This window comes from Protomyctophum bolini (genome assembly GCF_963924005.1).
Source record: "Protomyctophum bolini genome assembly, chromosome: 1".
Taxonomy (NCBI): domain Eukaryota; kingdom Metazoa; phylum Chordata; class Actinopteri; order Myctophiformes; family Myctophidae; genus Protomyctophum; species Protomyctophum bolini.
The window spans coordinates 12000094-12022361 of record NC_137862.1 but is presented as its reverse complement, the minus strand read 5'-3'; the positions used below and the strand labels follow the sequence as shown (position 1 = coordinate 12022361).

The 22268-nt window shown below is 40.8% G+C and overlaps 1 protein-coding gene across 3 annotated transcripts; it reads right to left on the bottom strand.

Moving 5' to 3' along the window:
* Positions 1–799: 799 nt before the first annotated feature.
* usp8 (ubiquitin specific peptidase 8) lies at positions 800–17594 on the bottom strand. Of its 3 annotated transcripts, none has more exons than XM_080767620.1 (20): positions 17542–17594; positions 15519–15695; positions 15252–15396; positions 14959–15044; positions 14680–14806; positions 13659–13701; positions 13352–13517; positions 12573–12735; positions 12219–12360; positions 11637–11917; positions 11026–11514; positions 10251–10343; positions 9746–9820; positions 7770–8053; positions 6998–7219; positions 5995–6205; positions 4085–4321; positions 3772–3914; positions 3165–3297; positions 800–2438 (listed from the first exon to the last, which is right to left on the bottom strand). In XM_080767620.1, the coding sequence occupies exons 2-20, from the start codon at positions 15620–15622 to the stop codon at positions 2280–2282; spliced, it is 3303 nt and encodes a 1100-aa protein (XP_080623746.1). In that variant the 5' UTR covers positions 15623–15695; positions 17542–17594; the 3' UTR covers positions 800–2279. The 3 variants fall into 3 exon arrangements, with proteins under 3 accessions (XP_080623746.1, XP_080623747.1, XP_080623748.1); XM_080767621.1 differs by lacking the exon at positions 17542–17594 and adding an exon at positions 16361–16473; XM_080767622.1 differs by lacking the exon at positions 10251–10343.
* Positions 17595–22268: the final 4674 nt, after the last annotated feature.

Genomic DNA, 22268 nt, shown 5'->3' with positions numbered 1-22268 from the left:
GACCACCAAATGAATGCAAATATTTTATCAGCCTGTTGTATACAGCGTTCTGTTTTATGCAGTGATATGCTGGGGTGCGGGCATTAAGGCCTGGGAGCTGAACCAGCTAAACAAGATCACAAAGAAGGCCAGTTCTGTTGTGGGCCTCAGAATGGAGGGGCTGCAGTCAGATCTCCATGCTGGCTAACCCCTCCCATCCACTCTATGATGACTTGTAGGACAGAGTAGGCTTTCCCTTCCAAAAATGTACACAGAACGGTATAGACTCTCCTTCCTGCCAACCACCATCAGACTATACAACACAAGAACTTTCTCTGCCAATGCTTATGGTCCTGTGGTCCTTGGTCTTGTTTTGATTATATCCATTTGTGTCCGATGTGTTTTGTTTGATTACTGTTTGTTTAATTTTACATTATGCTGCTGTAACTTATCAATTTCCTTGCAGGAATAATAAAGTATATCTCATCTCATGCTCAAAATAGAGATTGATTATGAATAGAGTTTATTACATTATCAATTTTTGCAACTCTACTGCGATGCCATGGTTTCAGCATAAATATCTTCATGCTGCATGTCTGGTACTTTCATTTTAGTTCAGTACAGCTTCAGTCGCAAAAACAGGGACATGATGTAATGGTATTTCCGTCCTCCGTAAATAAACTTGATGTGTACTAGCAGCACCAACCTTGATGTAGTATTAAGCCTGAATCATACTTTGTCTTAGCAAATGCAAGGTTTGGAAATTACATAAACCTCATCATACATTTTTCAGAGAATGTCTCAATGTTTGTGCAAACAATGTGCAAAATAGACATGGGTTTAATTTTAAGCAGTTTTAATAAATAGGTGTAGTCAGAGTTGTTTCAGATTAATATAGTTGTTATATATATGAAACAAAATCTTTAGAGCTTTAAGGAATAAAATCAACATATGCAAGAAAATAAATGCATTATGATCCATGCTAGATAAAGAAATATTGTACTCAAGACAGTCATATCTCATCCCTCAACATTCAAGAGGGTTTATATCCTCATGTTCATCAGGGTATGATATCTGTAAGTTTTGTGCTTGCTCTCATCTCTCATCAGGAACAACCAGTCAGTACAGTCTCAAAAGGTATAGTTGTAACAAGTCACATTAGTGAATACAGTCTATTTCTGGTGGCATCCCTTTCTCTCAGGTCAATACTGATGGTCAAGTGTCGTTTAACAGCAGATTAAAAATCAATATTACCGTATATACTGTAGAAAGTGTCAAACTAGTGGCATGGAAAATCCTGCAGCAACATTGATAACAGGAACAATCCCTTTTCAATCTGAATTTGGCTAATGTTTGTTAAATTTCTCCTTTCTGACATCATCATTGGATATACTGTATATAATGCACTTACTCAAATTGTATTTAGCACAGATAAAACTGAACTACCGATATTTAAGGAGCAGGGTGGTGGTAGTGTTGTCAAAACTTAGCACAAGCAAGTTCAATTGCAGCGTAGATTAAGCAGAATTTAAAAGTTCTCGCTAACAATATCAATGTTAACGCCAACCATTCTGTTGGATATTTGTGTGTAAGAGCTAAAATGTTACCCTCCACTAGTGAGAACGTACAAACCTTCTCAAAACCCAAGTAGCCTCATCTCTCTGTAAGAGCACGTTAAAACAATGTGAGAAGGCGGCGAAAAGGATCACCATCATAAATCCATGATGAATGCTACACAAACAAATTAAGAAGAAAAAAGAAATAAGAATTTGGTCACTTTACAAATAAAACACCTTGCCCTCCAATATGTACATTTTTGAATGTGCAATATCAGCTATTGGTATGTATGTACGTACATACATGCCATTCAACCTTTAAACCCTGGTGTAGTCACAGTTCAGGGCAGATTCTGCAAAAGAAGGCCATCCACACAGAGTGAAACAAACATATTAAAGAGCATCTGGTCACATTGTTCAGTCCTACAACACAACCATCAAGGTATCTAAGAGAAATAGGAGGATCTGTCTCAGTAGCAGGTTTCTACATGGGCAGTAATAGGAATAGATGGCATGTTTTTAACAGTTATGGAGTCCTCTAGTAGCTGAAGCACTGCACAGTGCCTGCACCATTCTCCCGCGACACGCACTGGCTCTCACAGCCACTCGCACACACGCCTGTGCACGCATACAAACTTTGTCTGCCCCTGTACTCATTTGTAACAGGTAGCCAGAACTCTGCTTAAAAACAGCCTATAGCCTTCAGCACGGCTGCACTGGTGTAGCTGGTGTGTCCTCCATCCATCAGAGAGCGCTGTAGAACAAAATGTAGGCAGCCGAGGACTTGACGGTGGAGGTGGAAATGTCTGAAACCTCGTGGTCGTCAAACTTGAACCAGCGCTTTGTGTTACCGTTCTTACAGTATGCAGTGTAGTGGCCGCCGTCCAATCCCCCGTAATGGTTCTGGTGGTGGAGAGGAGGGTATGAGGAGGTTATGTCATGCTAGCACGACACAGTAATGCACCACTCATGCATACGTTTTCTATAGGCATGTAACGATTCACTCAACTCACGATACGATTCGTATCACAATATGAGGTTCATGATACGATATTTTAAATATATATATATTTTAAAGACAAATTACCGTTTATTTTATTTTATATAATTTATCTTCCCCCTGAGATTTTTTATTTAACTACATTGCAAAAGAAGTAGCATTACTTTTGACAGTGCCGAAACATAATTGCCTTCCTTGATGAGCATCAACGACCATCATCACCTGGGCACAGCTCCCACAGCTCTCCTCTACAGTGCTCTACTACTGAAAGTGACTATCATTTCTCTCCAAAAGCACTCGAATATGATGGAATATGACTAAAGCTCACATTTCACATAATTTTCTTTTTATCGATTTTTTTATTTCAATGAATCGATTCATATCGTCGGGATTAATAATATAGATATATATCGATATACGATATATCGTTACATGCCTAGTTTTCCATCATATACACACCTATTCCAGTTGAAATGATTTTAACTGACTTAATAAAATTTCTTTCTAAATTTAGTAAGTAATAGTATAAGTAATATACGTAGTATTTAATGCTACAAAATTAAAAAAATATTGTACAGTGTAGAGATTTGTTTTTCCTCGACTAATGGCAACAAACGTGGTTTACTTACAGACACTCCATATAGACTGTATCGTTTGACGACCTGCTTGGGCCCAATGACGTACTGAGACAGGTCCAGACTGTCCAGAGGGAAGTCAACTGTGGTCTGCAGCTTCTGCTTCCACCGGCCTTCGTAGGAGAAGCTACACAAGCAAAGCAAAGTTACCATGTTTACCCAGGGTAACTGGACTAAGCTCAAGAACTTGTTTACAGCCAGGCCCTGCTCATAGAACATTTCATGGTAGGGGTTCAATGCCTTGCTCAAGGGCACTTCAGCGGTGGTAATTTTAACGTGCCGGTCCGGGGATACGAACTAGCGACCTTCCGGTATCAAGACCGCTCCGCAAACCGTTCGGCCACCGCTACCCTGAACAAAACAAATTCTCACTGTTCATTTTACTTTACTCTCTGTGAGAGTAATAATGGACCCTATGAGGGTCCCCGTTTTGAGTCTCACATACACAACTTTGAGACTTGTCAACATTCCTACTTATCCACTGACAAAAGTCGTGTGGCATTGCTGCCTATTTAAGAGACTTGTCAACATTCCTACTTATCCACTGACAAAAGTCGTGTGGCATTGCTGCCCATTTAAGCACATTGAGGCTAATACGGACCGTTTCAGGTGCACCAGGACAATAGGAGGGACCTTCCAGATCTCCAGTTTCTTGGTGGAGTCTCGGTGGGCCTTGCAGTGTCTGCAGAACACTTTGTTGTTGTCGGTCAGCTTCTCTTCCTTGGAGAAAAGTTTCAGACAGTCCTGCAAAAATGACAGCAGCAGCATGCATGCAGTATGAGCTTCAAAAATCACTTGGACCTATACCCAGATGCTCCTGTAGTAAAATATATTTATTATTTCTGTCATCGTGGGTCTTTAACTTCTTCTGCCACTTTGTAAAATAAATAATATGGCTACCATATCAAACAGACCTGCAGTGAGCACTTGCTGGTGGAGGCCAGGGGCAGTGACAGGTACATGAAGGTCTCAAAGGTGCGTGACTTGCGATGGCAGGTCAGACACTGCACAGTGGACTTAAACTGACCCTGGAACAGTGCTACAATGATTGACTCATTAAGCAGCTTGTGTTTGCTCCAGGCCAGGTCCGCAGCCTTTTGGTCATCCAGATGGTCATTCTCCTCCTCCTTGTACCGTTTCCTGTTGTCAGCCTGACACCAGATAGGGACAACATCAATATTGGTACACACAAACCGCACCGCACTGACCGCAGCTTAGCAAATCTCTTGGAAAAAGACATTTGGTTGAGAAGGGGGCATCTGCGAAGGAAAATCTATAGCCCAGACAGTTCACTACCCTGCTGACAGCAGGCCTGTCAGAGTTGGCCATCACCTGCTTTGCTCGCGCACTCGCGCCTCACAAGCCTCAAGGCCTGCCTCGTTTTCCATTATTATTATTATTATATCATTAAATTCATAAAACGATCTCAATGTAATGTTAACATGCTAAATTCATAAAACCACTCGGTCAATGTCTATAGAAAAGGTTATCTATGTTTAATTATTTCCGGTCTGGGTGGTGAAACTGCCAGGGCTGTTATGAGCAGTAGAAATGTTCCTTTGTTCAGTGCTTAATATGACAGCTTTACTTTAGTCTTTTAATGTATTTATTATTTTTAGCTTTGTCCACATGCAATTCAATCACATCCATTTCACTTCCTATTAATTATTCCGGACTTGGAAAAAACAGATGAACAGGGAACTAGGCCAGGCAATAAGAGGCCATTTAAAAGAAATTATGATTAAGTTGACATTCACATGTCTTGAGATTTTAGGCCAGAAACAGATCTGACAGCTCCACCAGTTAATCCCTGTGTCTGTGTGATAATGAATGATTGAGAGAGAGAGAGACAAAGAATAATGAGAAAAAGTTCCGTTATCCTCGGTTCTTTCGGTGGATTAAAGTTAGTCTTGTGTACAGTCACCTCTCACACGAGTATAAAGTACTACTGTTATGACAAAATATAACGAATGAAAACGGTCGGTCACTTATCAGGAAATACCAGATCTTTTGCTGCCAAGGAGGGCATGTAATAGCTGGTAATTAACAACAAAGAAAGAGAAAAGTATGAATAAGTTTGACATCCACATTTGGATCCATTTTAATCAACCACTTCCAAATTAGCATAAAGCCAGTACAGGAGAGGAGAAATCAGTAAAGAAATGTTTTGCATCAACATGCACAATGGTTTAGACAGAGCATCAGGCTGGAAAGATGCAAAATAAAACACGCCTGTACTATACTGTACTGAAGTGTACTGTTCAGTAAGTACTATACTGTACTGAACAGTTAAGGAACTGTATCCTGATTATCCTCCCAGTTCTTTCTAAAGTAGCCTGTACTATACCCTATAATCTGTGATCAGATTATTGGACATGCATTGTCAGTCAGAGCAGCAAAAATAATAATTTGCACAAGTTTCAATATTTTAAAACACTTGAATCATGGCTCAAGACAAATCGTAAATCAACTAATTGTTTTTAACTTTATGTATTGCTTTTTTTATTATCAGCATTTCGTTCTTTAACATCTTCCTGCTCAGGGATGTAAATTTGTGTAAACACAAAAATAAAATTGATTTTTGCTAATCAGATTTGAACCAATTTGTAGTTTGCTTGAAATGCGATTAAAATGTGATTTCTAAAGAAAGACACTTAACACTGAAGCATGATTTATACTTAAAAATACACACAGCAACCAAAGCAAATAGGCTGACTGAATACACAACAGTGTGGACAGTCAGTTAGTCCTAAAGATCAGACTGAGGAATAAATCAGATTTGTGTGCAGTGTGAAAGAAAGCCTAGTGGTAGTGGGCACCTCACCTTGTTGAGGTCTTCATGGAGTCCATCCATCAGGAAGAGCAGCAGCTCCTGCGAGTCCTGCTGCTCGTAGCCTGAGAACTGGTCGTTTATCTTGCCTATGGTGATCTTGAAGTCCCGAGGGCTGATGCACTTATATAGACCCGACCACAGGGCCTTCATGAGCACGCCAAACTCTTCTGCCACCTCCCCCTTATGGCCCAAGATATTGGCCCTGGCAAACGGAGGGAAAGAGTTGTGACTGGTTATTCAGTGCCCTGAAACATGACCATCAAGGCCACTGTTGATTACAGCTGTCAACGTCAGAAAAGTCTACTTGACGATTAACTGTCACACAAATTATTGCGATTAACGATTTAATTGTGTTTTTGGCATTCAACATTATTTGGAACATACTGTAATGAATTTCTGTTCGGCTTTTAGGGTTTGTAAACAAAATGTTCACAGGGCAGATATGACAAATAACTTTAAAGGACCTATAAGATCAAATTCAACTTTTTCAATTTCTTTTGTGTTTTTGGGGCTCCCATATGCGTTTTCTATCCCCACAAATAACCAATTTTGAACAATCAGGCTTTCATATCATATTGGTGCTTTAATGGAAATCACTCTCAGGAACAGCTCAACTGATTTTGTCCTCATCGTGATGTCATCAATGTCACCCTACTTTGTAGAATTCCTCCTCTTCTTCAGTCTTTAGTTCCAACTTTGCATTTCCACTTTGTTTACAATGTCCGCCATTGTTGATTTTCCAAGCTGGCATGGAATGGAAACAAGTCTGGTTTTATCTAGCATCACAGGACTTTGTAATAACTTTATAGTTCCAGGATAGGGATAGTGGAATATATAATTGTTACAGATCTACTGGTGATCAGCCTGAGGAAGAGCTTTGAGCTTGAAACATCAACAGCTTCTTTGTGGTGAAATAAAGCATCGGCCGCATTGGAGCCCTTAGTGTGCGACCGTCTATTCATTTGTCCTACTGGTGGTGGTGCGTCTCACTGACCTGTTGATGTCCTCCTGGTAGAAGTTCTGGTTGAAGTAGTCGGCCATGGCACCAGTGCTGCACAGACACTGCAGAATGGAGTTCATGTAGCATGTGTTGCCCAGATTCCGTAGCCCCGTCATTGATGCACCCATACCTCCAAATATAGGGTTTAGGTTGCGGATTTTGGCTGCCGATGGCCGGGCAATCTCCAATTTAGCCGGTACTTTAACGATGGCAGGTCTGGTAATAGAATATGAGGGAAAATATAAAAATAAATAACCGATTCATTTTCTGCATAAATACAAGGTACTGGAATTGAACGACAATCAAAATAATAGGGCTGGGCGATATGACTTTAATCATTTAAAGATTTTGCCTTTAATGTGATTTAAAATCAATTGTAAAAATGGCAGATCTTACAAGCTCATGTTTTGCACACCACCATTGTACAACAAAGTACTGCATAATACAGGACTTACCGGTAAGTGGTTAACATGGCTTAAAGCGCCAAAAAATCCCAAGACTGAAAATGATTTTTTTTTAAATCTCATTAATGGCCCCTATGAAAGCCTCAGGACTGAAATCCGTCCCCAGGACAGAACTTTAAGCCCTGGGTTATTAGACTAATCAATTCTAAGCGCTCTTTTAGAATTGTTTCGTGTCAGGCTATAAGAGATATAAAACAATTACAAATCAAATCAAGTCATTTATCGGTCCAACTTTTCTGTTTGGATGGATTTTCGTTTAATTGCCCAACCCTAACACGTTAACAAGGCATTTACTGCCTTACTTGGTTTCTCGGTTGATGGTAGGTATGGTAGCTGTGGTGGGGATGGTTGTCTTCTTCAGTGCCTCGTCCCTCAGATCTTGGCTGATATCGGGGGACGAGTAGGACCGTTTCAGTTTGGACTGCTCGTGGTTGGTGTCCAACTCAGTCGGCCGTGGCTGCTTTTGCTTGGCTGTGGGTGGCGTGGAGGGGGGTGTCTGGGGAACACTGACCTCAGGAGGGTAGAGATGGACGCGGTTTGTCGGGGAGTGGTAGTAGCGGTATGTCCCCGTCACCGTGTCCAAGAACTGGCATCGGCAGGTTGGAGGAGGACAGCGGATGGAAGGAAAGTGTCGGTTAAGAACGATCAGATGCTTAAATGTTTCTCAATGTGTCCATTTTTGTATCATTTTTAATCCTTTAAAACCATATAATACGACATTACATTATGTCATTGGTTCTCAAAGTGAGGTCCGGGGACCCCCAGGGGTCCTTGGGGTGGTCCAATCATTTTAACCGCTTTATCCATTTATATGTTGGCAGATCTACAAGCTTGTACATCTGCCATTAAAAAACAGTCAGTGACTTGAAAAGTTTTGAGATCATGAGTTGAACACACAGGGCGAGTCCAGACTAAGTTTTTCACAGGTAGCACTGGTGCTACATACCTTTTCATTTGGTAGCGCCACCACAAATTAGGTAGCACCATTTTTTTCTTTGTATAGCGTGGTATTAATACATGATCTCATCATACCCCCACATAGCGCGCCATTTATTGTAGTGGTTTCCACCATTAAAGGTTTGAATCATAAAACCCCCTACAAAGGTCTGTGTAAAAAACAGCAACCTACCTGGTTATACTTCAAAACACTGTAGATGGTTTCAACCCAACACAAAGTCAATAAAGGCAATATTTATATTATAAGGTTTTGTGTTGAAAATGAAATGCAGTCCAAACTTTTGGGATTAATAAAGTGACAATTTGTACAATATCCCATTACCATTATCCAAATTAATTCCTTATTATAATATTTTTACATTTTGGAAAAAATCTTTTGCAATGTGAAATGCCACCAAATTCTTAATCCTTTTCCTTGTCTTTATGGGCCAACTTGTGAAAGCTGCATGCTTTTATTGTGAAGGCAAAAGTTTCTGAATGCTCTATCTCCGCGTGCTGAAAATAGCTGATCTACAAGCTCACAACGTGTCGTGGACGCGACGCGGTGTGAGCTTGTAGATCAGCTATTTTCAGCACGGTGCTCTTCACTCACTGGGAGGGACGCGTTGTGAGCTTGTAGATCAGCTATTTTCAGCGCAGTGCTCTTCACTCACTGGGAGGGAAATTAATGTATTTTGTTGGCCGATCATCATGTACAGTATGGACACAGGCTACCTCCTCGATGCAAACATAACCTTTGGAAGCTATTTTTCGTGGCACATTGTCATTATATGTTTAATCAAACAACAAGTTTACCTCCTCATTCAGTGTTTGGTTCGGGAGTCGGCTGTCTGTTTAGATTTCATGACTGATCATCATGCAGTTAGATATGTGCGCTGCGCGCTCCGGTGAAATTGTACAGCTTTGAAATTGTAAAGCTGCGTTCAGACCTGAATATATATTCGCCTCGGTTCGTCCAGTTTGTACCGTGGCAGGTCGCGCCGCGCCCGTTTGTGCAATTCTCGTCTTTGCATTGACTTTGTATGTAATCGCGCCGCTCTGACCATCCAAGTATGAAGGGCTTATTGGTGGGTTTTCGTGAACAATCGTTCTTTGAACACTGGGCGTCAGGCGAACGTCCAATGTTTTTATCAATGGAACGGGCAAGCACTGCGGGATGTTTTTTTTCCCCTCCACTCATCCTTCCAGCAAGTCGCACCTGTGCGACCTCGTTAAATTTTAACTTGCACGTTAAGAAATTAAGTATCATATGCGACCTATTAAGTCGCACGCTGGAGCCCTGTGAACACATGATCAAATGTTTTTCAGGTTTATCTCATACCTTCATCCAACCATCAGGCAGACCTGGAACACTTCTTCCCATTTCTTCACTCCGGGCTCTGGTTAAGGGTTCTCTCTGTAGAACACACATGGACACACTTAAGTTACATTGTCAACTATAATATGTGGCAAGCTTTATAAAACTTATACAAGCTCAATACTTACTTCACTGTAAAACAGAGAATACTTCATCTATGTGGTATTTATATTGCATATCTGCAAAGTTACTAATACATTTTAAGGGCGTCTACGATTACATGATACAAGATACATGCACTTTAGGTTCATATGCATTGCACCATATCACTCATCCATCATTCGGTCAAACACTGCAAAAGGCAATATGCTCGTTTCTTTGTTCCTTGCTAAACTTAGGCAATGCCACTTTAGGCTCAATTATTTCCACTTCATCAGCATGCTTTATCTCAAGGAGAATATGAAATTGGCTAATATAAAGCATTGGGGGGCATGCCTTCATCAACACTATCGGTTGAGTGTTGATATACCTTGGGTCTCTCATAGTCATCTGGTGCTCTATCTTTAAAAATCCTTGCCTTTTGGGTTCCGCTCTTTACTTCACTATCAGGCTTCATGGGAGCCTGAGGTTAGGGACAAAACACAGCTTAAAACCATTTCGATTTAAAAAAAGATTTGTCAAATGAATCGTCACGGACATGGAATGGATGAAAAACGCAGTGTGACATGGTTTGGCTTGTAATTGTATTAATGTTGATTGACCCACATCTAGAACTACATATTTCACTTTCCATAAGCCACATCCACATCAATTTCACACAGGAAGATATCTGATCCCAGATGTGGGTTCATGCAAATTTCTTTAGTTAGGATAAGATGCTTATGTACTGTGACTGAGACACCACATCTCTTCACACAAGCTTACAAATTTAGCATATTGATGTGGCGACCATTTTACTTTTACATTATGACGAGTATAACATAACAAGAGAAAGATCAAGACTCGACCACGAGAGAAAACATTGAAGCGAAATGGACATGGTGGCTGAAAGTGGTATTGCACTATGGGCCATGCAGTATGCGCTATGCTCCATACGTGAACACCATGTTCCCTACTTGAACGTGCGCTATGCTATGAACGGCCCAGTGCGTTCACATATGGCCCAATCCCAGAATGCACTCTGTTCCAACCCGGAAGAACGCCACATGCGCTGGGTGAGCAACTGAATATGGTCAATGAAAGCAATGGTGAAGTGAAACCTGTAATGAAACGGTGGTACTGCAAGTAGCTGATGCGCCACTGACCTTAATTTCACTGACAATGTTGTTGGGAGTAGGCGAGTCCAGTGATGCACTTTTGATAGGTGTATCCGATTTCTGCTCTTTCACTCTTCTTTCCTTCTCTTCGAACCCGTTCTCCTTCTCCTCTTCCTCCTCGGCCTTCTGCCGCTCTAGCCTCTTCCTCTCGAGGTGCTTCTGGTCTTCCTCTTCGTTCTTTGCCTTGTTGCTTTTCGACTCCTCCTTCTGGAGCCGTTCCTTTGCGTCCCTCTCTCTCCTCTCCTCTTCAGCACGGTGCTCCTGTGTCCGTTTCTCCTGCTCCTGCCTGGCCTTCTCCATCACACCAGCGGCCTCAGCATGGATCAGACTCTGCTGCTCCTCGGTCAGGGAGGAGCTAAACGGTGGTTTGACCGAACGGTCAGGTATGACTGGGACATTCTGGTCCTTGACCGATCCATTTTGGCTTGGTTTAGTGTCATCCAACACCCGCACTGAGGGCTTCTTTGTACGGTCAATCTGAGAAGAGGAGTGGATACCGATAAGATGACATGGGCAGGAAACGGCAGATTCAATCCCGCAACAAGAACTTCCTACTAAAAGTGTGTGTCAAGGTGTACCAGATCATCAGGCATAGTTACCTGTGGGATGGCCTTGGTTGTGATGACTGACAAGCTGGGTGTACCATTTGCAGAAACTTTGACAGACGGGTCTGGTCGGGAGTTTGCAGCAATTGCTGTGGGAGAATCAATGGTGTCTGGCAGACTGTCTGTTCCCTTGGCTGTTTCAAGGAACGGCTGTTCTGTTGCAGCAACTCCATTCACCTGCAGCGGAGCTGGAGGGGCCTGGGGCTCAGGTTCAGGCTCTGGCTGTAGTACAATCTGAGGCTTCGGCTCCTCAAGGGATGGGTAACTGAAGTTTACTGCTCCATAAAAAGAGGAAATAGTGGTTAACACTCAGTCTAATCATTTGCATCACAGACCACAGACCACAGATCACTCTTTTTCAATTCTTGTCAAAGTTTAATTCAGTGTAACAACAAATAAACCCATTTAATTTCTTATTTCAAGTGTATTAAAAAGAACAGCGAAGCCATGTCAGTTTCTGAACACCAGTAACCGCTGCTAAATCTATAGTCAGCCGTTAAGGGTTAAGGCAGAAGTCAGAAAGACCTGTAAATACAAGCTACTGCTGTGTGCTGCAATGATGGCTGTGGTACTCACACTGAGGGAGTGTGCTGACCACGCTCTGTCTAGGAGGGCGGACTTTAGAGTTGGTGGAGTACATGGGGTAGAACAGCAGCCAGTTCTCATATCCTCCCTCAAGTACCATGGGCTCACTGCGAATGATGGTGATGCTGTCCCACTGAGGAGGCGAGCAGGCAAACAAGTTAGCTCAGAGGAAAAACTATTCAAGAGGGGGTTTCTTGATTTTCTTCAAATATCCTGTTGCCTTTTTTGATCTAGATCTTTAAGCACTAACACATTCACATGCAGGTAAAAAGCTAGGCAGTCACAGTGACACAAACACTTATAACACAATAACAAAAGTTATTATGTTTCTCCCTGACAAGTTACCTTATAGAGGGCATCTTTGAGGCTCTGTAAGGTGGTTCCAAGTCTCAGATCAGAGACAGAGCTGAACCAGTCCAGCAGGACAATGTAGTCCACAAAGCCTCGTCTCCTCCACGTCTCTTTGGATACTTCTGGAAGCTTGGCCTCAATCTGGTTCACAGTAATTCTGACAAACAAATTAATTACCATACAATTTAAACTTAAACCAGAGGAGTTCATGTCTATAGAGCGTCTTTCAGAACGACGAGTGGCCCAGGAAATTATTCTCCATTAATTTGCTCCATAGGCTTTTCAAAACATATTTATTTAAAGACCTTTTAAGCGTCGTACGAAGCCAACTCTTGTCGTGACAAATCATGACAACACACACAATATTTTGGACCAAACAAATGATTACAAAGAAGAAAAACAACAAAAAAAGTGTTGTAACCTGCCGTTTTTTTCTACTTTCTAATAAAAAAATGTGTTTGTTGTCATGATTGGTCACGACAAGAGTTGGCTTTGTCTGCGGCTTAACATCTTTAAATAAATACTTTATGAAAAGTCTATGAGGAAAATGAATGGGGATTTCTTTTCCGGGTCTCTCGAGGGGGCGGGACTGCGATGCTCTATTGTGGTAAATGTTAAGTAATCCAAATGTGTTCCAACATATTTACATTGTTATCGCATGAGTTTAGAGTTCATTTAAAAATAACAAAATTGAAGTGGTGTCATCTACAGGAGTAACATTTCACGCTACAAAAATCTAATCAAAGAACTGTTCTATTCTGTTCTACTCTTACCCTGGGCTGATGGCCTCTTCAGGTACGCTGATGCATGTCTGGGCTGGGATCTGAATGTGGGATTCCTCAAAGTCATTTATGCTTCGGGCATCCATGACAATAACTGTAATAGTCTGGTCCTTCATCATGTGGAAGAGGTTTTCAGCTGTAATCCCTCCTGCAGGCACTGGCAATAGAGGATTGGAATGATCACATCAATATATAATATCAGATACTGTATGTATGGATCGTATGCAACCATTAATGTGCTGAAAGTGGATGCTTAAGAACAATTGGCTTTGTATTATTTTACTATGGCAATCGTTACCTTTTGAAGGTGCAATCTTCATCTCCTTCAGCTCTCCTTTTACCTACATATACAAACATTTAATATAAAATGCATTCGTTTTCAATGAGAAATTAAAATCATGCCTTTTCCCTTTTGTACAATACTGCAAATGATGGGAGCTTGTACAAAAAAATAATTTCACCAACTTTTTACAACTGTAAATCTGTGATGTCATTCACATTGAAGTTTAAATTCACACTATTCATTTTCATGTTGCCACCTTTCAGTCGGAAATGTCTGTTAGTGTTCAAAAGCCAGCAAGGTATAGGGATGTGAAGTAAGGCCAACAGAGAGCACGAAAGCAGAGAAACAGCCTTCATGTCACATGGCTTCTGTGACTGAGGTCTGCTAAGTCGTCAGTCCATATTGTATCTGTATTTTACATAGGCTATAATTACAGGTACAAAATCTACCATCGACAGCTGTCAAACAGTATCAAATAGCATAGTGCAAGTGTAACACTAGCCACTGACACAGTTGTGCACACCTGATTCCGCAATACCAGCATGCTATGAAAAAGCAAACACAGAGGTAGCTTTAATGATGGCTCTTCTTCACGCCATTACTGCAGGATGATGGTATAATAAACCGTAATCCATGACCATTGCTTCTTCATAAAGAATTGGGTGTTTTAAGATCTTTACTTTCCAAGTTTCCTAAACCACCATTGCACAACATTTTACGTGTATACGATTAATTCCAAGCCTTCAATTCAGCAATCAGAAGCAAGCGAAACTGAAGCATCAATTACCTTTTAATAGCCGGACGTGGACAGGACACATTTAACATCACAAAGATCCGTGGAGAGATGTTTTGCTGAGTTTTATATAAATGTCTAATCTTACTTATCGGTAAGACTGTTAATATTCAGCTATGCCCAAATGCCCTACATACCTTCTGTTCCATAGACATACACAGCAGAACGTCCAGTGCATTCTATCATATCTTCATACTCGGATACAATCACGATCAAGACATTTATTATTGCGCCTCTCTGTACCTTTTTGTTTGGTGAGGCTTTGGGAGATGCTCGCCCGTGATCTTTCTCTGTCGTTTCTTCCTTTTTCTTCCTTTCCTCTTGTCTCTCCCTCTCCTCTAGCTTTTTTCTAACCTCCACTTCCTCATACCTTTTCCCAATCGGGTAGAAAAGGACAGATCAGTTGTCAATCCTAAAACTATCAGACTATATAACAATTAATTATGGATGGAGTATACCAGACCTATGTTCTGGATTTGTAATATGTATAATATTCATAGTTGTAAAACCAGAGCTTCTAACCTGAGTTTAAGGCTTTCTGAGAGTTTCTCAGCCTCCTCGATGGCTTTCTTAAAGCTGGTTGGACCCAGCATAGACATGAAATACTCCTTTTCCATTGAAAAACAGATAAATCAGAAACAGAAATATATGAATCACTAAAACATGGCATACCAAACATACTCCTACAGGCTCCGTCACGTTTAGATAAAACAATACAAATAAATATGGTGAATAAATTACTTAAAGGTTTTATTTAAATTGATAATGTTGTTAAGTAAGGGATACATTTTCATGTTTATGAATGACCCCAATACCTGTTGTTGCTTGAAATCTGGTCTCTTATGGATGAGATCATATACAGTTAGATATTTCATGTACAGAACATACGCCCTCTCCTCGTCTCTGTCCAATCGACACTCCTCCGCCGCCTTAAAGATTTTACAGGCACTCTGGACATAGCTGTGACATAGCAAACAATAAGAGGCACATAATCACACATTATTTAATTTTGGTGGCATATTATTTTTCCACTCCAAGTTTTGTGTATGTAAAGCAAACAGCCTGCATAAGAATAAACATACCTTCTGGTATTGATCTTGTCTGGCTTGACTTCAGCCTTTTTGTTGAGTTCTCCCAGAGAACTAGACAGGTACAGCTCTTTGGCCCCAGTCGACACTGCAGGCATCTTCACAAATTGTGTTCAGGTAAAGCTCACAGGCAGGAGGTACTCTGATGCTGTTCACATGCTCTTACCATCTCTGAAAACCACAGTAACCATTACGACATGCAAATCCCAGTGATGTAAATAGGTTTTCAATGTAATGAGTCCTGGGATGGTCATTTAGATGAGTCCCACTTCAACGACGTTAGGAGTCATATTTTTCCATTTTTACAAATTACAAATTTAACTCCCATTTCATTTTATATGGTTATAATGTTATGTAGAAAACAAAAGAAGAAATTATTATTATAACTAAAGCAAGCAAAATAAACTAGAATAAAAAACAGTACAGTAGTGCATCCCGTGGATGCAGAGGTAGTTTTATTGCGTCCCTTAACTATAAAATCACTTTTGTGATGCATCTCTGAAATCCCTTGACTCCTTCAAAACCGCTCTCAAAGGGCATCTACGGATGGCTGCAATTCGAAACTGGCCCCAGTAAAATCTGAATCCCCCACCCACCACCCCCTTTCCCCCCCTCACTGTATAAATTAGTTTATTTTTCTTTTTGTTTTTACCTTTTATGATGATGATTTCCTGTTTTTTCGCTATATAGAACTGTATATTTGTATGTCTCTAAATGTTATGAGCTTTATTGGTCGTCCACTCACAGTTAACAGTTTTTTGTATCGAGTTGTGCTTGAAATGTACTGTGAACCGTTAATAAATACTTCAATCAATCAAACCAAAACATAAACCAACCTGAGTTGCAACCTGTTGAAAACATGCATGTCGATCATCTTGTTTATACTCAGACATAGCCATGGTTCACACGAGCGTCATGGCTTAACTTCCGCCTGTTTTACGCGATCGCTACATTTACATTGTAAACGTGTACATAAACATTCAGATTCCAAATATAAAGTACTCGCCACATGTGCCACGGGTGTTAGAAATTTGTTGGGATAGCGATTAGCATTGCTGCATCCCGCGTTGTTTAACAAAACGCATTTTTATCCGAGAAGTTGGCACTCGGTGTGTTCGATATAGGCACGCTGACCGCACTGCCAATACAGACTAATAGACGAGTGCGCTCCCGGTGTGCAACTGTAGTTTCCCAAACGAACCCCGTTTGAGAAAAGTAGCCGGGGCGCTCGGATAAAAATGCTTTTTATTAAACAACGCGGGATGCAGCAATGCTAATCGCTGTACCAGCAAATTTCTAACACCCGTGGCACATGTGGCGAGGACTTTATTTGAAATCGGAATGTTTATATACACGTTTGGACAGTAAATGTAGCGATTGCGTGAAACAGGCTGCAGTTGCGCCATGACTGTCATGATGACAGTCATGTTTCAGGGCTACAATAATAAAACCCGAACTGGACACACACAGACAGGCTGCTAACGTGCGACGTTTGTTTCCGTAGAAATCGAATTTGGATTTCGGACTATATTATCCTAGACAACTCGACAACACTGACTTGAAATCATAACTTGTCGCCTCTCGTTATTGTAAATAACTGGATTATTGCCGTTAGCATGCTAACGCGTTTTGCTAACACTGGCTAGTAGGAAGGCTACCGAGATTATGTCAACATTGTTGTCAGAATCTCGGTAGCTAATACTATCGTGCAATGTCGACTCACAATAACGATCAATGCACACGTTGTCGTCAACCCAGTCATCAGTTTAACGTTAGCCAGCATGAGCAACCAAATAGTAGGTGCGTTTAGTTGGTTACGGTCAGTTAGGCTCCATGCTTTTGCTATCCTGCTATAAGCTAAATTAGCTTTTGTTGTTGTTGTTACATCATATGTAGCTTCTGTCACAATGTCAAATAACACATACAAAGCAAATAGTTTATACCAATCAAGATTGACTAGCTGTTTCGCTAGTTAACCTGAATTAAACGGATTACATCCTTACACTTGTTTACCTACTTTTTTTGGACAGCTGACTCCTGATTCTTCCAAGACTTCCTGGAACAAAAAAGACAAGGATGGGACAATGATGTCATCACCCTGCCTTCTTCTTCTCTCGGTTTAAATGGCGGGTTAATAACAACACAAGTGCATACCGCCACCTACTGTATGAAGTATTCTATTCCCTTCCATTCTATCCCAGACCCTGAGGCCTGAGAATGTAGCCTGGCTAATAAGCCAGACCGATGTGTGATATTAGTCTGGCTTATTAGCCAGGCTACTGAGAATGCCATGTAAGTACTGTCAAAATCTTCCCCAGTAGTGACTATACATCCATGAATCTCTTAGCCGCTTCCAGCACCATCTTGATCCTTTCTGACTTTTGTAATCCACTGCACAATGACCGTTGCAAATGAAAGCCAAGAATTGTTTCTTGTCCATGCAAATGTTTGTATCAGTTACATACATTTTACATACTTTTCTCTCTGTCTCTTGCTGTAGTTCCCTCTCCACTCTTTTAACCACTTCGGTAAGTGTTATTTTTAAGTGGTGCAACCACTCCAAGGAACAGCAATGTCCGTGTTAACCTATGTATGTGACTCTTAGAGTATATATATGTGACTACCGGTATGTATGTGACTGTTACTATGAGTACCAGTAGGGGCGCTGTTGTGACAGAAACAGAGAGAGAGATAGTGCTGCACTGTTGCCTGCTAATGGCACTATATTAGTTTTATATAGTTTGCATTTGCAGTTTGTAGTTAGCAACTCCAATACAGGTGTGCATTTTCAGAAGCCATATTTGTCTGTCACAGAAAAAAATAAGAAACTATAATAAAACAATTTTTTAGACATTGATGCAAGCTTTGTTTGCAATACACAGTAATTGTTATTACAGTGTAAGAGTATTCAGGCTTAATGTTATCGGTGATCGGAAACCCAACCCAAAATGCGGAAAATAACTAGGCTTTTCGACCCCCACCCCCTCTATCTCAAGTGTGGTTTAGCCGAGCCTGCACATTAGATTAGACTACACAACAATGTTAATGGATTATCATCCATCTGCAATGACCTGATTTGTTGGAATAAACTACAAGTAGTAGGCTGTGTATAGGGGGTAAGAGCTCCAGCTCACCTGGAACTGCACGAGGTGTCCGCTAGTACCAACAGAAAAGACATCTAGAACAGACAAAAATGACATTGTCATGTAAATGTTCATGCCACATTTTAAAATCAGGGTTTAGATTGATACCAGGGTGGCTTTTGAATAGGTTGGGAATGCTGTTAGGTCAGTCACAGATCTACTTACTAACACCCTTATCAAAGGCACAGTGCTTTGAAACACTAGAAATAAACGTATACAAATATATAAAACCTGTTTCTGAACAGCACACAGCACAGTGCCAGTATAGCTTCCATTATGCTATGCATTTAGAAGGAATTTCCAAACAGGAATTGTGGTTCACCATTTTGTTTCTACATCTGTAAGTAGGCCACATGGATGGCGGTTTATCTATAAGGTGTTGTTGTGCTTCTGCCACTACATCCCCCTTTTTGCCAATATAAGTTTATGTTGCAGGTGACCACGTTTATCTTCTTGGGGACTATGTCAATATAATTGAATGATGCATGTGACCGCCAGTTAATCAGTTCTTTGTTGGCTGATGATATACTCTTTTGTATTGTGGTGCCATACTCATGTCCTTTGCCCAATCCGCTTGTAAAGTTAACCAGTTTCTCCTTTGGCCCATGACAAACCGTTATCCTTTTATACCTTCCACTAAGAGTTTTGTTCAAATTGGTGATATCAGACGAAAACATGACATTCTTGGCAACGGTAATAAAGATATTACAGACTATAGACAAAAGTCTGACTTTACTGGAAATGCAGTAGGCGTAAAAGGCTGTAAACTGACATTAACATTTTTTCTATGATATGAGATAAGAAGATGTGTGTGCATTACATGCACCTGTTGACAAGACATGCATTATAGCTCAGTCAGTGAGCAACAAACAATCACAGTAAAACGACATTGTTCATTAATCAAAATAGTAGACATAATGCCACACTGGTCTAATGTTATCACCCAGGACACTGTATGTTAAGGCACTAGTTGTTGCAACTTTGTGCCATATAGCTTCACCACTTATTCTTCATTGGACCTTCTATTCTCCAAAGCACTGGCATGAGCCGAATATATAATATGACGCACTCTAGCTGGCACTAAGTGGCTGTAATGAGTATCCTCAGGGTACCGCATCCATATATGAATGGAAAGTTTGTGCTTTATTTCCAAATTAAAGAATCCCACTGACTGTATGCACCAGATTTAGATTATCACATCTGCAGAGTTTATTTCACTATCTGCACTGCAGTGCTAATGGAAGAACTAGGACCTTATATAGCCATATTAGCATATACTACTTCAGTCATCTCCAGCACGGAGGTTCGTTTCTCAGTGAATTTGTCTTCTATGAAGGTTAAACAACACATTTAGCCACCATGTCCCTTGTGAAAATCTGGGCTAAATCTGTGAGAGATCTGAATCCAATACGGCTACTGTCAGTGTAACGCCCAAGACCCTATACTTGGGTGATACTGGTTGCCGAGGAAGTTCAGACGTGTGATCAAATAACTGATGTCCAAAGATGTCCGTTGAGTAGAAATTAAACTATATTTATTAGCTGCTTAAAGTCCTATACTTTGTCATACAAAATAAGCATAATATAAACCATCAAATGCACAGGATTGGCTACAGATCATCAGCCCTCATGAACACAGTCAAAAACTGGTTTACCTCTGCCACTGGCAACACCTGAGACTAATTAGGGCCAGGGTTAAATACCCTCCCTCCCTGTAACCATGGCAACATAGATTGGTAAATTGACAGGAATCATGGCAAACAATATGGTGGCTCAAATGGCTCTTACAGTCAGTTATGTTGGTAATGATCTTTTCAATGGTTTGGTCTACTGTGCTGCTCAGTAGGCTATGTTATGGGACTTTTTTTTTCGGTAGAGAAATTCATCATTTATGTTGTTTTGTTGATTTTATCTATTTTAAAATGTGAAATCAATTTCTGAGGGGTTTAAAGTCTGCTTTCCAGGCACCGCTGGTTTGGACTGAATTCTTGATGGCTTTCTTCCCCCGGGAACGGTGCATGGCCACCTCATGGTCGATGCAGAGTGCTTTCATGTCAGCCAACACTGTTGTCTGACAGGTCTCCAACATATGGCTTTTCAAATTATGTCACAAGGCATGCTTATGTTTTCGGGAGCGGAATGCTAAAGAACAGTGTACTGTATGTGGCTTTAACATTTTAAAACCTAAATGACAGATTAGTTAGTCACTCACCGTTTATATTTACTGTTAAACTGCTTAGCTTAGAAGCAGTGATTGGGGGGTATATGGCCGGGCTATTTAGAGAGGGGGGCTAATGAATTTTGGTTTACATAGAAGCCAGTCAATTGGTTTTGTGGGGAGAGGGGGGCTTAGAGGCTAAGCCTCCACCAGAGGGGGCTAAAGCCCCCCCTGTCCCTGCCACAGAAAGAACAGAGGAAAGTGAAGGCAAGTAAGCATGTGAGGTAGTCCAGGAAGAGCAGATGAAGAGGTACGCAGAATGGGATTAGATAGTGGTAAGGCGACAAGCCACTCATAGTGTAGACATGACCCAGTGAAAGGTGTGCATGATATAAAGACCCTGATAAAGTGACAGTTTGGCCTATATTTAGTCGAGCCAGTTCTCTCAGCCTATCATAGCACTTGTAAATGTTTACAGTACACAGCTTTTGTTGCTACCAGCTGAACATGCCAGCATGCAGGGTTTAATCAGGAACTTATCAACAGACAACAGCACATAATAGCTGACCTTATTTCTCTGAGCAGTGGGAACCAAAAACTATTGTTTATTATGTGACATAGCTAATCAAGTCTGACCTCTGTTCTACAACCTGACACTTCCCCTAAGCTGTGAGGATGCATTGAATAGACTTTGGCCAGTCTCGATTCTACTGTAGTTCCACGTGTCATTGGCTCCCTTGCAATGTTGTCACCTGTGCGATGTTGCACATGCAGACGGGTGTTTGTATTAACTTTTGATCCCAAAATAAATGCATTACAAACTGATACTTATCCTGTCAAGACATTAAAAGGCTGTCTCATTGTAATCGGAGTGTTTGTAGCAATCTGTAAAGAAATGTAAGGAAGGCTGAATAGTAAATGAAATTATATTGAGAATATGACCTTCGAAGTGAGAGGACATTGGACATTGCGAAATGCTGGAGGGGTTCTGGGCAACGAAGTCGGTCAAAATGAAGATGCAGTCATCTTTACAAAATCTTCTCCATTAGGTGGTCAATGTAGCAGTGCCTTATTAGTGCATTATTGCAGACACAGAAGACAATCTCAGCTCTTCAAGTAGGTCCATGTCAGGTCTCCTGTTACAGACCCAATGGTGTATTTTACAAGTTATATATATATATATATACATATATCTCTCTATATATATATATATACACACACACACACACATATATATTATTTGTTGTATAATGATGTAATCTGCCATGTAGGAAGCTTTGGCGTTTCAATCATTGTTTACCAACTGTCATGGATTATTGTCATTATGTTAAATGTCCTTTAAGTACATAAGGCCTGGGCTTCCTTAGGAGCATGACAGAAAAATCATATACTGTAGTGTAGTCTGTAGTGTATACAGCACTTGCACAGCAGCTACTTGGGTGTT